Raw genomic sequence first — 17,049 nt, 5'->3', positions numbered from 1 at the left:
GTTGCAAAGTGTCAGACATGACTGAGCACACATACACACACACACACACACACACTGAGGACCAGATACTGTGCTCAATGCCCAGATACTAATACAATAGTGAACATGATAAGGTTGAAAGCAAAAAGTCTGCATTCTAGAACTAGAGTTTTCTCTTCAAGTCTCAGAATTTGGTCAGAATACTCTAGTCTGGTACACAGTCTCAACTTTCTCAAAGTACGTAGTTTTTATGACATACGCTTTAAGTAATATTTTGACTAACAGATGTGAAGCAGTCAAATACATAACCAAATAATTTGAAGTGACAGCATTTCGTGTTGCTTGGTATAAAGAAAATAACATTAAATATAACTAAGGCAAACAAGGTCTTACTGCACAGCACAGGGAAAAAATGTAACTAAGGCATCTGTGTTTTAGTGCCAGCTCTAGTACTTTCTGAGTAGTCTCTGCCAAAACACTCTACAGAGTTCCATTTCTTTATTCTAATGGTGAAGTAGATTTGACTAAATTTCTAAGGCTATGCCTTAATCTCAAATTCTACGATTATTTGTCAGGGCATACAATAATATACATTCACATAAAATATTTATAAGACACCTATCTAGACTAACTTTAATGAATGCAACCCACTCATAATTAGCTTAGCAATTGTAAGCACATGTACATTTTCAAGGTGGTATTGAAATAGCTTATTTTCTTAAATAGATAAAACATTGCATGTGAAACCTTATTTATAAGATTTTAATATTAATATATGGTATTGGAGTCAAACCATATGTCATAACATATTCGCAAAAATACATAACACTCATAATTGCCTAGACTTGATTGTCTCAGGAAGATCAAGACCCTTGATATTTATTTTTCTAACAAATACCATACAGTGATTGTTCTTAAGCATTGTTCTAATCATGTAACACATATCCGTTCATTTAATCCTTGAAACCTTCCTAAGAAGGGCTATTATTATTAGCATATTTGTTTTACATAAGGAGAAGACTGAGGAACCAATTTGCCTCAGGTAGTAAGGCAGGATGAGATTAACTTGTTCTTGGCTGGTAAGTGGCACGTGACCAAGGTTCAAACTCAGGACAGCTGGCTCCCAAGTCCCTTCCTCCCATCTACTCTGCCCTGTGGCCAGAGCTTATAAAGCTATGGGCTTGTAAGCTGGTACCCAAAGAGGGAAAGTATGGAAGTTATTTAAGACAATAATATATCTTATTTCCCTTAAACACACACACACACAGACAAGTCCTCACACTCTCACACAGTACTCACATGTACAAAAAACCAAAGGCAAAATTCGTCAGATTGGAAATTTACATATATATATATCACCAAAGTGGTGGGGATATGGAAGTCATGGTCTTCAACATTTTTGGATTAAATTCCTAGTGCCTTACTTTAGGTCACAATCCACTACTGAACCCCCATAAGTGTGATGTCATTAGCAAACATACTGACATATAATGTTAGTTCCTCCAGCCTTTATACTTTACCAAAATATTCAGTTTTATATTTCAACATGTATATGACAGATACACCCTTTATTTACCAGTCGGAAAAAACACCTTTCTAATTTAAGGATCCTCTCTTACCTCCACCTTAAATAAACAAGTAACAAATTCAACTTGCAAATTACTTTATGTTGGTGGACTCATTCCAGTCCTCTGAGGTCTCTGACCTGGAGTAGTTTGTGCCCTGCCCTCCACACCTGGCATCTTTGTTCCATCCATAGTGATATTTGTACTTCTTAAATGCACAACAGAAGGTTTCATACTCAGATCCTGAATCTTCCCTGTGAGTGCTGAGAGATAATTTTTGAAAAAAGTCTTTTCTAACAACCAAACGTGTTTGTATGGCTGAGATGCTCATGTCAGGCCTCAAAGACATCCTTATACACTTATCCAAAAATTATGGTAGAACTCCACTAAACAAAGAAAATGCCAAGAGACATGAAATGGGGTAAAAAAGAGGGCTTCAGAAACCTCTCATTAGCGGGGAAAACACACAGCACAGAAAGAGCACAGGTGAGTGTTGCCTCCCCATGGAGAGACTACAGCAGTTAAAAGAAAAGTGAAGCTAATGACATGTCAGATAAGAAGCAGCCTTTTCAGTGCATCATATGACACTCCTTTTTGCAATCTGGGAGCCTGTCCCATGTTTCCTGTTGTGCTTTTGAGTCAGTCTTTGTAAGAAAGAGATAAGTTCCCTAAAGTTTCTAATTAACGTATGTCCTTGCTGATAGACCCTGGGAAAGAGGCACTTCTTCCTTCCCATTATGGCTTATATTTTAGATTTAATTACTGTAGAAATGAATCAGGAAACATGACTTCAGGCAGAACATTTTAAATGTCGGCAGAGTGATCATATTAATTCTCCATTTTAAAGGATCCATTATCCCATCTTTACGATGAGTGATGTGAAAATAATTTTAGGAAAGAGGTTAAAGATGGGAAGACCGTACAAGCCATGCTAGGATGACCCGTTTGATGCTGTTTTTTGGACAGCTGATTTGTTTGGATAAAGATTTAGTTTTATTTTATGTGTACAATTAAGGACTTGTACATAAAGGAACTGTACTCTTCAAGTGTTTTACATGAAGGAACCTGAGCCCTTCAACTTGGGTTTAAATGTGTTAATGAAATATATCCACCATTCACATGATCAAAATCTGGTCACATTTTTTTATTGCCTAAAATGAATAGAGGGAATACTTAAAGTTATTTTATCTTTCATGTCATGAGCTCAAAGTCAAGGAAATGCAGTGAAGTTACTAAATGTTTGGTCCTCCAGTAAAATATGTATTAAGAAAAAGAAAAACCTTAAAATAACCATAAAAGAAAAAATAAGGTCTTACTGTACAGCACTGGGAACTATATTCAATATCTTGTGATAAACCATAATGGAAAAGAATATGAAAATGAATATATATACATATGTATAACTAAATAATTCTGCTGTTCAGAAATTAACACAATATTGTAAATCCACTACACTTCAATAAACATTTTTTAAAAAGAAAGAAGTTGAAAACATGTGGGCTACCTTCTCATGCAATCCAGTGCTCGGATAAAGAAGTCCTTGTGTAACTGATGCTCATCTCTCAGGATTGAGCACTGTTCAAGCGTCACAGACATCGACGTCCTGTCTTTGGCACTTTTACAACAGGTGAAACGAATGCCATTTAGCTTGCGACAAATCTGCAACAGACATACAAATGGTTTCTTGTTTATTTGTAGAGTACTCTCAAGCATCAGAGTCCTCTAAACACTCCTAGTCTAAACTTACCAAGTTTATGCTAATTTTATGAAAGTCAACTATTTCAATATGCCCTGTGGAATGGAAAAATAATGCCTTTTCATTTCAAAAGCTGATGGAATAGATTTAATTTATTTAGCTCTTTGTACATGAGGTGTGGGGCTGTTGAAGGCATGTAAGATGGTAAATATTCCTCAGAGGCAGCGATGCTCTGAGAGGGTATCTAAGCTGCAGGGGCTAATGATAATAATCACAGCTCAGAAGTAACATCGTATTAGTGACGGGGGAAAAAAATCTGTATTTCCTGGATAAGACACTTGATTTGAATCTTAAAGAGCTAATACCTTCTCACATATGTTTGAAATAACCTTTGCTAATCTCTGTGGGATATTATGAGACCTTAAACATCCACAAGGTGCCGAGTGCAGCAGATAAGGAAACCACTCATCAGTGCAACTAACAAGAACTAGGACGCCACAAATGGCCACTGCTAACTGCACATCTACTGTGTACCTGGTACAATGCTAATAAATTTCACAAAGTTCTGCTCTTCCAATCTACCTGCACATGGAGCCTGGAGGAAAGCACATTCATCTTATTTTACAGATGAGAAAACTGAAGTTTAGATAGGTAAGATGACTTACGCACAACAGAGCAGAGCCAGGGTTCTAACATAACTCTGTCTCACAAGGACCAAGTCTTTAACTTCTGCCCTATTCTGCTTCTCTCTGTAATTCTTTTTTTCTTGTTATTCTGATGTGAGCCAGAAGAAGAATCTCTGAGTAGCAATAATTTATGGGCTCATTGCCTTCTAGGTAACAGGTGAATCACTCCATTCTATTCTCTTCCCTGGCCCTGGTAATGCTCTGATACGCAACACCAATCATCAACGTAGCATCAACAGTGTTAATCAACATGTACTTAAGATACATTTAATGTGATGAAATACAGGTCTGCTTTATTATCCGCCATCAAGGAAGCCTTAACAGTTGCCGACTTTGAAAAGAGGGTAATAATAAAACAGTTCATCAAGGGGTTTGACCATGATTTAAATGTGACTCCAACACTTAGCTTAGGATTTACAACTCCTTACTAGATCTTAGGTAAATACTTTCTCACCCTCTTTAATGTGACTAGAGAAATGTGAGAGCATGATTGCAACATATAATCTTTTTTTTTTAATCTAGAAAACTCTAATGCTTTTAAATAAACAGTATTTCAAAATTTTTCATATAACATAACAAAAGCTTTACTAAATTTATAATAGCAGTATATAGACCTCAATGGTCACTTGTGAGAGATGATCTTTAAAAAGAGTGACTATTCTTTAAAATGCACTGTCACAATTATATGCAGCTATCCTATTAAGGATATTTCATGTCAAATTTTAAAAAAAAGAGGAAGCTTGGGCAATTCCTTCGAAGCAGACTGGTTGGGTCTTCATTTCTGTATTTCACAACTCTTTAGAGCTAAATGAGCTTAATGTAACATTTAATTTACCATTAGCTTAATTTGGTGTTTGGTATTTTTAAGTTCTCATTTTCAGTTTTTAAAATTCATTGAGATAAAATCAAATAGCTTTATATTTTTAATTAGAACATAAGACAGTAAAAAAACAATATTTCATTGTTTTAAAGAAGAAATAGAGACAAAAATTAAAATTCTGTGGAAGATGTTGAAGGGAATTTCTATATTTCTTGAAGAGTAATACCAAGGTCCTGGTTTACAAAGAGGATACTGACACTCATGTATCACTCTACAGACATGCTATTTATAGTTAAGCCAATATTCCTAGAGAATGTCAAATCTGCACACTATGGGTGTTGTACATTTATCAAGGCAGGCAAATATCCATTCATTCATTCAGTGGGAAGTTGTGAGTAAGCCATATTTGACTGGTATATACATTTCAAAAACATTTTCAGAAACGTAGTATTTATGGGAAATTTCTTTATATATTCAAATAAGAAAACTACATGTACCAGAAGAAACATACACTTGTGGTTCTGTGCATCCTTAATTTAAAAATTTACATGACTGACAGTACATATATGATGACATGTGTATATGTTCCTAAGTTGTCAGCTAGCCTTGAGAAATTATCAAAGTCCTTTTGTGCTATCATGTCATTAGTAATGTTGCAAAAATAACTTATGACCTGTCTTTGTGAAATTTTTCTGAGAATTAGCAACCATAGCAGTCTTTGAAGATATAAAGAGCAGACATGGGACAAAGAACTATTAAAAACAACCTCATGTAATGCAGGATGATGCTAAATGGGACCAGTGTAAATGAGCTGCTCAAAAGCAATCTTTCATACTGTTACCTTTGATGTTCTTCCCTGGGGCACCAAGAGGGCATGAAGGGAAACCAAAGCAGCTTTCCTCTGCCTTGTTCTTGGTAAATTATTTTATATATACGCATGGTAAATTATCCATTCCTTTTTCCCAGAAGAGAGTAAGTAATAAGCGAACCGTTTGCAGTAGGGGAAAGCCTTTGTTTTAAGTACTATTGATTGAAAATGAATAGCACACATGAGAAGATCTGTTACACTGAACTCCAAATCACATAAGCAGCCCTGTATGTGCAGTAAGTACAAATATGACATGCATCAAAAAGATCTCCAAAGCGTGTCTTTCCTGATGAAAAGATCCTTTCCTAGTGCAAGGATCTCTGGGCCTGAATGTTTAACAAAATTCATATGTTCATGTGAGCTATGCCTGAATGGTTGCCAGATAAGAGCTTAAAAATATAGGCATAGTTTTCTCCCTCGATCTTATAGAAACCTGGGGTGGGAAAGCAAATATATCTTTTACCTTGAGGGTGCCATTAAATGAGAAAAGACCATACAAAATATAGCTCATTACTCCAAGAGCCATCCATCGGTAATAAATTCTATGCCAGTATCGAGATGAACAAGCGCATTTACAAGCTCATTAACAAAACACTATGTCCAGGAGCCCTACCAAGGCTGTGAGTCAGAGATCGGATAATCACATTCTGTTGAAACCATACTTCTCTAGGGCATCACTTCAAAACCATAGTGAGATGGGCAATTGACACTGCAACTCACAATATCAAGAAAATCACAGACACTTGATTTTAACCTCAAAGTAGCAAACACATCCTGAATTTATAAGAAAAGCTAATGAATAGGATTTTTTCTTGCTGAATACATCTTCTATCTTGTGTTCTAGTCTGTTGATAAGCTAGATGCCTAATCTCTTGGATAATGGAGAGTGACATCGGGTAACCCAAAGTGCAGAAGTTGGACCCTACAGAGCAGATACCCAATATGCTTGCTGATTGATCATCATGGTGACAAGTTCAACCAAAACACATGAAATTTGACAGGAGAGTGCCTACCGTTGCAGCCAGCCACATGATTTCTACATTCTTTCTCTTTTTGGCTTGGATATTTTGATGGAGATTTTCTAGTAATCCTTTTAAATCATTCTGTTCTTGAAAATGTGAAATGTCTGAAAAACAAGAAAGGAGGGGGGTAAAAGGAAATTTGTGTTAGAGTTAAGCTGCCCACAGGGTTTTTTAAAACATATTTGTAAAGGCAGTTTCCAAAACAACAAATGCCACTTTGGAGCAGAGAGTATTTGAGGATAATCATACTTCCTTACTTACTCATACTTTACTTAGAAATATGCCTCAGTTTCCCTCGTTCCCTATTGTGTATAACTGGTCATATAACAGTCACCAAGAAGGGAAAAGTTTTAATGATGAGTGCTGCCTCACTTCAACGAAAGCATACGATGCGGATGAGGTGTGAGACACAACTTTCCCTTTTTAGTGACCAAGCAGCTAGTCTGAATCACGAGATGATATCAAACTGAACATCTCAGAGGTGAAATTTGAAGTTCAACCAAAACACATGAAACCAGTTTCTACGTAGCAAGATTCTTCAACTTAGGTGATACTGACATTTTGGACTGGCTAACACGTTGTGGAGAGTGGGCCTATAGTCTGTGCTGTGGGATGTTAAATTGCATTCTGACTTCTATCATTTAGAAGTCATTAGTACCCTTGCATTGTGATAATCAAAAATATCTTCAGACTTCGCAAACGTGCCTTGTAAAGTCTATTCTGGTTGAGAACAAGTGCCATTAAGGAGCAGAGGTATGGATGGAAAGAGGAACAATGCAAGAGGCAATAGTTAATTGTATGCAATAACTGAGGAAGGGAGCAGGAAGTGACCGATGGCTCAGATCTCTACATACGCACAACTAGAGCATGGGTAGCCAATGGCATATGGTTCATATTTAAACCTAAGGAAATGTACATTATGACACAGTGTCCCTGAGTCTCAGTGAGATGGAATTCAAGTTTAGAATACAGAGATGGACACAAAAAGCCTAAGAAAATGGTTGGGTTAGTACCATCATACTATACTCTACCATGGAATCCACAAATTAAGGGATGAAGAACTCCTGAGAGCTATAACTGAGGCTAAAAGCAGGAGAAAATACATAAGAACAATATGGATTATACCCAAGCTATCTTGTTACATTGAAGAGACAGATATATTCCTGAATCTGATCACATTAAAAATGACACAAATAAGCTTTAATTATAATGAAGCTTTACACTTTCCAAAATTGTACTAGATATTACCTTTTATTAAAATAATATATCTGAGTAGTTCTTGACTTCAGCTCCAGAGAGTAGAGGAAATATTTCCTAATAAAATGTATTTTCAATTTATATCTACCAAGAGTGGAAGTAGTTGGTGAAATGGAACTAAGCACTGAAAACAATTATATATCATCTTGAATTTCATGTCCACAAAATAGAAGAAGGTCAGGACAATCCAGATTCATATCCTGTTTTAGGAAGGTGAGATGCAAATTTTTAAATAAATATATGCATGATTCTACTTTATTAGTTCCTAAATGGGAAAACTGTCAAAAGTTAATTTTTTACTGTGTAACGATAGACGATTCGTTTTTCCTTTCCTAGTTTTTGTGGCCACAATGTGTATGCGGGATCTTAGTTCCCCAACCAGGGACAGAACCCACACCCCCTGCATGGGAAGCATGGCGCCTTAATCACTGGCTGACCAGGGAAGTCCCAATGCTTCTGTTCAGAAAGAGAAACTTTCCCTAAAGACCTCACATTGTTAGGTAGGAGGCTCTGATACACAGAGACTTGAAGAGGACACAGCCTAAGGATAAAGGGGAGGAGGGATAATACAGAAGGCCCTGAAGAGAACTGCTGAGGCAGCACCGGACTCACTCGCTAAGGGAAGACACTAGGGACAAGCATGGTGCCTTCTAGTTGACGCTTATAGTGCGGGAGGAGTAAGTCGGGTCTGCCATCATGGCTCGTAATGTTGATAAATGGCAAACAAAATAAAACCCCAATAATCCATGGCTCAGAATAATAATCAGCAATTTTAAATGATGAAAAGGGCGTATCATTGACATAGAAAGTGCCCTTGGCATTGCTGAAAGGAAAAATCAGTCATATTAATAAATGAATTTATTTATATAACATTGTGTGTGCACGTGTGAATTTATTTGTGTACCACTGTGTGTGTGTGCACACGCTTGCCTCTCTATGAAACTGCAGGCAGAACAAGACATCGGTTTAGATACTAACAGTGTTCATCTTTGGGTTGCGAGCCTTAGGGTGATTTTTCAGCTGCCTTTTTAAAATATATATATGTTTTTTATATTGAAATATAATTGATTAACAATGTGTTAGTTTCAGGTATAAAGCAAAGTGATTCAGTTATACCCACACATGTACCTATTCCTTCTCAAATTCTTTTCCAGTTTAGCCTATGACAGAATATTGAGCAGAGTTCCCTGTGCTAAACAGTAGATTCTTGTTGGTTATCTATTTTAAATATAGCAGTGTGCACATGTCAATCCCAAACTCCCAATCAATCCCTCACTCAACTGTTTTTTTTTTATGTCATTTGAGACACTTACAATAAATATGCATTGCTTTAAAATAGTAGTTATTTCAAAAGCAAGGGAGAACAGAGTACACATGTATAAGAAAAGGGAGAAAAAAACCCGAATTCTTATAATACAAAGACCTGACCTCCAAGTCTCCAAGGTCAGCAGGGTGGGATGGATTTTTAAACCATTTTTAACTGCAAGTGTATGCGGTCATGGGCTATGACACAAGACAGTAAAAATAATATTAGGGGTCTAAGAAAAGGAGTGGCCAATTCAGTGAAGAATAGTCGGATTTGGAAGGGTTTCTAACAAAGGTAGTGCTTTGTGTCTACTGAGAGCATTTTATGCTGAGAGAAAAGTGTCAGCAAAGGCATGGACCTTTGAGGCAGCACTGTGGAAACAGGAAAAGTGGGAGTTCACCATGTCCTTGGAGAGCATGATCGCAGAGGCAAGAATTATGAAGAGTTTTGCTACTATTCTGAGATTTTTGAGCTTCCTCCTTAAAAAATGGGAGCACCTGTTGAATTTTAAATATGGACATAACCATATCTGAAAGGTCCTTGAGACACTTTCTGAAATCACCTGGTATAAACATTTCAAACATTTCAAACATTTTTGAAAGCAATAGAAAAGAATTTTACTTCATATAATTCTCCAGCTAGGCACACGTTTATCCCTTTGTAACACACATTTTATGAAATCTATTTACCCTTGGGCTTCACTGGTGACTCAGATGGTAAAGAATCTGCTTGCAATGCAGGAGACCCAAGCTTGATCCCTGGGTTGGGAAGATCCCCTGCAGAAGGGAGTGACTACTCACTCCAATATTCTTGCATGGGAAATCCCATGGACAGAGGAGCCTGGCGAGCTACAGTCCATGGGGAGCAAAGAGTCAGACACGACTGAGCGACCAACACTTTCATATTCACATTCCATGTTGCTTTCTTTTGAATGTTGTTCCCAACCCACCAAACTGATTTAACATCTACAGGGTCAACATGGGAAAAAAAAAAAAAAACTTGCAAAGCATGGATTTAAGGTAATCCTATATTCAAGATGTTTAGGTGACTGTTTCATAAGGTTCATAATCAGAGGAGACAAGTCAAAAACCCAGTGTCTCCAGCACTGTGCCAGTAATTTTCCACCAAACTGTGTTAGAGTCTTCAGTTAGCTGGTGGCATAAAAAAGCAATTCCAGTATTAACACAATAGACCAGCTTCCTCAGAATTCTGAGAATCCAGAACAAAGCATAATAACTTTTCAAAATGATTTAGTTTCATAGTTGATGTGAAGATTTTTAAATCAGCCATTTTAAACAGACTACAAGGTTCCTAAAATAAGTCAAACAAATGGCCATCCTTTGCTCATTTCTACCACATAAAGACAGTGCTTTCAGATACAGAGAAATGATGATCCATAGAAATTTCACCCTTTCTCCTTATGGCATGCTTTTTAGAAGGAAGACATTTGATGATCTTAAATTTTTCAAGCCACCGTTTCTATTTCTGTAATGATAAAACTTGCTTTATTCAGGGCACACCCCTATCAGTCCATCACTTTGATTGAGGCCATTTTTTTTTTTTTTTTAACCCTGACACAAATCCTGCAGGCCCAGGAATTCCAGTCTGGTTCTAGAAACATGCAGAGTTAGTAATGACTAAATAGGTGAGATTTCAAGATATAATGATAGATCCTGAAATAGCAACTGAAAATCATGCTATACATGGAACGTGGATTGGTTTTGTTACTGAACCAACTGGGGTCTGTTCACCTACTCGGAGGGAAGCTAATCTACTGACTCTGAGTTGAGGTGAAGGTAAGTGCTGTGTTTACTGTCAGAGAAGGCAATGGCACCCCACTCCAGTACTCTTGCCTAGAAAATCCCATGGATGGAAGAGCCCCTGGTAGGCTGCAGCCCATGGGGTCGCTAAGAGTCAGACACGACTGAGAGACTTCACTTTCACTTTTCACTTTCATGCATTGGAGAAGGAAATGGGAGCCCACTCCAGTGTTCTTGCCTGGAGAATCCCAGGGATGGGGGAGTCTGGTGGGCTGCCGTCTGTGGGGTCACACAGAGTCGGACACGACTGAAGTGACTTAAAAAGTGTTCACTGTGGAGCACCAAGCAAGGAGTCCTGGATGGCTAGTGCTCAAAAAGCCTGAACTCCCCAGCTGACCTCAGCAAAGCATTTTTAAAGGCAAAATGAGGGAGTGGCATCCCAAGGATGTGATCAGCTTGTGCACAATTCTCTGATTGGTTGATGGTGACGAAACAGGGCAGTGTCACAGGCGTCAATAGGTCTGAGGGTTACATGCTCATGGTAGTCAGTAATTGATTTCTTCCATTTGTAATACAACTCAGAAATGTGCATCAGATACTGTCATCTAGGTATTTCGGAGAGGAACTACAACAGTGTCTAGGGGAGGGGTGTGTCCCATGAAGGCCTCATATAGACTGTCCTGCTCAATTATAGTTTCCTCCAATGTAAATATAGCTGATAAATGCTGCTTTTGATACTCATTCTTGCATTACTCTAGGACTGAATTTAGATAGAGCAACTTAATCTCTATACTTATCTCCATAAGAGTATTCTTTTTTTCAAGCAGGGTTTAAGAAAGTAATCAGAAGGTGAAAGGTATAAGAATTTGCATTGTATTATTGCTTATATTAAATAGCAGCAAAAATCTAAATGATGATTAAAGAGAGGTAATCTGTCATATATTTATATATCTTTATAATGACATGGAATCTAATTCCTTGTACCTCAGACGGTAAAGAATCTGTCTGCAGTGCAGGAGACCCGGGTTCAATCCCCACGTCAGGAAGGTATCCTGGAGGAGGGAATGGCAAACCACTCCAGTATTTTTTTTTTTTTTTAACTCCAGTATTCTTGCCTGGAGAATTCCATGGACAGGGGAGCCTGGCAGGCCACAGTCCATGGGACTGCAAAAGTCGAGACACGACTAAGTGACTAACACACATACAAAGTGAATAAACATGCTGTACGTATTAATATGAATGTATACTAAAAACTATATTGAGCAAAAAGCAAAAAGATTCAGACAAGATAAGAGCAATAATATAAAGCCAAATGTGCAAAAGTGTACCCTATTTTTATGGATACATACATATACAGAAAAATCTGAGAGTATAAAATACCAAATTCGGGATATTGATTTTCTCAGGGAAGGAAAAGTTAGGGATGCGAACCAAACAGGGCACAACGGAGATTTCCAGTCTGTCTAGAAATACATGTTTCCTACAAAATTTCTGAGACTGATGGGTTCCAACATGTTTGTATTTGATGATTTGTGCTTTTTTGTTGTTACTTGGAACTTTCATAATTCTTTTTAAAGAAAGCACTGAGCCAAGATTCTAGGAAACGATTTCTAATGCCAACTCCATCCCTGCTTTGACATGTTGTCACAGACAAGTGGGTTAACCCCTCTGGCCCTGCTTCCTGAACTGCAGAGTGAGGACAATAACTCCATCATGCTTCATTGACTTGAGGTGGGAAACAATGAATAAAAGTCTTGGCAGAAAAGGCAACATTATTAAATTCTGTCAACTCTGAAAAACAGAGAAAGATATTCGTAGTTCTTAGGAAAGAGCTCATAGCCTCAGATAGAAAGCCATTTCCTCAGGCAAAAGTCAGCATTTATCTAAAGTAAGAAATATGCTCTGACACAGAACAGGTACACACACAGTCATGATTCCAAACATTTCCCCAAACATTTCCCCAGTGACTGTGCTCCCACCACTCCCTGATGGGACACAGCAGCTAAGTTCAGAGTCACTTTGCAGTAGCTATTTTTGCCCTGTTTTGTCAAATGGGATTTCTTGAACAACAACAGCTCTGAATATGACATTGACCTTATTCAAAGGCAGGGTGCTGACAAGTGAGAAGAATGAGACCATGAACTCTCAGCTCACTGAACTGTGATGCTAATGAGGCCAAGGCAATAGCTGCATCACCTCATGGTCAAATGGATTTTATGTTGCCAGAGAAGGTTCCAAGATGAAATGGAATTTACAGCTGCCTTCCCATCACCTTCCACCCAATTCTCAGTGGGGAGCAGGCACAACATTAACAAGGATCCCTCACATCCTCATTCTGCAGTCAAGTGGTATAAGCTCATCTCCGATGAAATCAGGACTACCTCGGGAATGAGCATCTAAATTTCAGCCAATCGGAACTTGACTTTGACCTTGGAAACTGTTTCAGGGTTATGTAAGTGACCTAAATTGTTCCAGGTAAGTGAGGGTCAGGCCTCTGTGAAGCAGAAGAGGAGGAAAGCTCTTTTAATCTCTTTACTTTAACATACAATGGACATGGGCTTCCCCAGTAGCTCAGGGGTAAAGAATCCATCTGCAATGCAGGAGACCCAGGTTTGATCCCTGGATTGGGAAGATCCCCTGGAGGAGGGCATGGCAATTCACTCCAGTATTCTTTCCTGGAGAATCCCATGGACAAAGGAATCTGGCAGGCTACACTACATAGGGTCATAAAGGGTCAGACATGACTAAAGTGATTGAGCAGACATGCACAGTTGAGCATGGAGATTAGAAGGAGGAAAAAGCTGTGAAAAGAAGAGAAGCGAAAAGCAAAGGAGAAAAGGAAAGATATAAGCATCTGAATGTAGAGTTCCAAAGAATAGCAAGAAGAGATAAGAAAGCCTTCTTCAGCAATCAATGCAAAAAAATAGAGGAAACCAACAGAATGGGAAAGACTAGAGATCTCTTAAAGAAAATTAGAGATACCAAGGGAGCATTTCATGCAAAGATGGGCTCGATAAAGGACAGAAATGGTATGGACCTAACAGAAGCAGAAGATATTAAGAAGTGGTGGCAAGAATACACAGAACAACTGTACAAAAAAGATCTTCATGACCAAGATAATCATGATGGTCTGATCACTCACCTAGAGCCAGATATACTGGAATGTGAAGTCAAGTGGGCCTTAGAAAGCATCACTACAGACAAAGCTAGTAGAAGTGATGGAATTCCAGTTGAGCTATTTCAAATCCTGAAAGATGATGCTGTGAAAGTGCTGCACTCAATATGTCAACAAATTTGGACAACTCAGCAGTGGCCACAGGACTGGAAAAGGTCAGTTTTCATTCCAATCCCAAAGAAAGGCAATGCCAAACAACGCTCAAACTATCACACAATTGCACTCATCTCACATGCTAGTAAAGTAATGCTCAAAATTCTCCAAGCCACGCTTCACCAATACATGAACCGTGAACTTCCAGATGTTCAAGCTGGTTTTACAAAAGGCAGAGGAACCAGAGATCAAATTTCCAACATCCACTGGATCACCGAAAAAGCAAGAGAGTTCCAGAAAAACATCTATTTCTGCTTTAGTGACTATGTCAAAGCCTTTGACAGTGTGGATCACAAAAAACTGTGGAAAATTCTGAAAGAGATGGGAATACCAGACTACCTGACCTGCCTCTTGAGAAATCTGTATGCAGGTCAGGAAGCACCAGTTAGAACTGGACATGGAACAACAGACTGGTTCCAAATAGGAAAAGGAGTATGTCAAGGCTGTATACTGTCACCCTGCTTATTTAACTTCTATGCAGAGTACATCATGAGAAACGCTGGACTGGAAGAAGTGCAAGCTGGAATCAAGATTGCCAGGAGAAATATCAATAACCTCAGATATGCAGATGACACCACCCTTATGGCAGACAGTGAAGAGGAACTAAAGAGCCTCTTTTTTTTTTTCACATTTTATTTATTATTTTTTTAATTTTAAAATCTTTAATTCTTACATGTGTTCCCAAACATGAACCCCCCTCCCACCTCCCTCCCCATAACATCTCTGTGGGTCATCCCCATGCACTAGCCCCAAGCATGCTGTATCCTGCGTCAGACATAGACTGGCGATTCAATTCTTACATGATAGTATACATGACAGAACGCCATTCTCCAAAATCATCCCACCCTCTCCCTCTCCCTCTGAGTCCAAAAGTCCGTTATACACAGCTGTGTCTTTTTTCCTGTCTTGCATACAGGGTCGTCATTGCCATGTTTCTAAATTCCACATATATGTGTTAGTATACTGTATTGGTGTTTTTCCTTCTGGCTTACTTCACTCTGTATAATCGGCTCCAGTTTCATCCATCTCATCAGAACTGATTCAAATGAATTCTTTTTAACGGCTGAGTAATGCTCCATTGTGTACATGTACCACAGCTTTCTTATCCATTCATCTGCTGATGGACATCTAGGTTGTTTCCATGTCCTGGCTATTATAAACAGTGCTGCAATGAACATTGGGGTACATGTGTCTCTTTCAATTCTGGTTTCCTCAGTGTGTATGCCCAGCAGTGGGATTGCTGGGTCATAAGGGAGTTCTATTTGCAATTTTTTAAGGAATCTCCACACTGTTCTCCATAGTGGCTGTACTAGTTTGCATTCCCACCAACAGTGTAGGAGGGTTCCCTTTTCTCCACACCCTCTGCAGCATTTATTGCTTGCAGATTTTTGGATCACAGACATTCTGACTGGTGTGAAGTGGTACCTCATTGTGGTTTTGATTTGCATTTCTCTGATAATGAGTGATGTTGAGCATCTTTTCATGTGTTTGTTAGCCATCCGTATGTCTTCTTTGGAGAAATGTCTATAAAGAGCCTCTTGATGAAAGCGAAAGAGGAGAGTGAAAAAGTCAGCTTAAAGGTCAACATTCAGAAAATGAAGATTATGGCATCTGGTCCCATCACTTCATGGGAAATGGATGGGGAAACAGTGCAAACAGTGTCAGACTTTATTTTCTTGGGCTCCAAAATCACTGCAGATGGTGATTGCAGCCATGAAATTAAAAGACGCTTACTCCCTGGAAGAAAAGTTATGACCAACCTAGAGAGCATATTGAAAAGCAGAGATATTACTTTGCCAATAAAGGTCTAGTCAAGGCTATGGTTTTTCCTGTGGTCACGTATGGATGTGAGAGCTGGACTGTGAAGAAAGCTGAGTGCTGAAGAATTGATGCTTTTGAACTGTGGTGTTGGAGAAGACTCTTGAGAGTCCCTTGGACTGCAAGGAGATCCAACCAGTCCATTCTGAAGGAGATCAGCCCTGGGATTTCTTTGGAAGGAATGATGCTAAAGCTGAAACTCCAGTACTTTGGCCACCTCATGCGAAGAGTTGACTCATTGGAAAAGACTTTGATGCTGGGAGGGATTGGGGGCAGGAGGAGAAAGGGACGACAGAGGATGAGATGGCTGGATGGCATCACGGACTCGATGGACGTGAGTCTGAGTGAACTTCAGGAGTTGGTGATGGACAGGGAGGCCTGGCGTGCTGCAATTCATGGGGTCACAAAGAGTTGGACACGACTGAGCAACTGAACTGAACTGAACTGAAAGTCAAGACTAAGAATGATGAAATAGGGGAGGAAAGTATCTTTTCAGTGCTTCTAAGGCACTGAACCAACCCTCTCTTACAGGGTTGCCTACCTTACCAATGACATTTTCAGTTTTTTTTCAGTGATGCCAGGTTGAGTTAGGGTTTCTATCACTTTCAACCAGAAGCATTCTAAGGTACATATCTCGTTATACAGGGATTTTTAACACTGACTAGCCATATTGCAAATGTTGGAGAAGGCAATGGCATCCCATTCCAGTACTCTTGCCTGGAAAATCCCGTGGATGGAGGAGCCTGGAAGGCTGAAGTCCATGGGGTCGCTGAGGGTTGGACACGACTGAGCGACTTCTCTCTCACTTTTCACTTTCATGCATTGGAGAAGGAAATGGCAACCCACTCCAGTTTTCTTGCCTGGAGAATTCCAGGGATGGAGGAGCCTGGTAGGCTGCTGTCTACAGGGTCACACAGAGTCGGACACGACTGAAGCGACTTAGC

At 39.0% G+C, this 17,049-nt stretch overlaps 1 protein-coding gene across 1 annotated transcript in view; it reads right to left on the bottom strand.

The window, feature by feature from the left end:
- Positions 1-17,049, bottom strand: part of INPP4B (inositol polyphosphate-4-phosphatase type II B) — a 723,258-nt gene that overhangs the window by 46,705 nt on the left and 659,504 nt on the right. The window contains exons 23-24 of the mRNA XM_052654320.1: positions 6,628-6,740; positions 3,049-3,203 (exon numbers count right to left, since the gene is read on the bottom strand). Coding sequence (XP_052510280.1) covers positions 3,049-3,203; positions 6,628-6,740 — 268 coding nt within the window. The remainder of the gene's footprint in view (positions 1-3,048; positions 3,204-6,627; positions 6,741-17,049) is intronic.

Source organism: Budorcas taxicolor, chromosome 17 (genome assembly GCF_023091745.1).
Source record: "Budorcas taxicolor isolate Tak-1 chromosome 17, Takin1.1, whole genome shotgun sequence".
NCBI classification, from domain to species: Eukaryota; Metazoa; Chordata; class Mammalia; order Artiodactyla; family Bovidae; genus Budorcas; species Budorcas taxicolor.
Note: the sequence above shows the minus strand (reverse complement) of the source record. Positions and strands in the feature narration are given on the sequence as shown.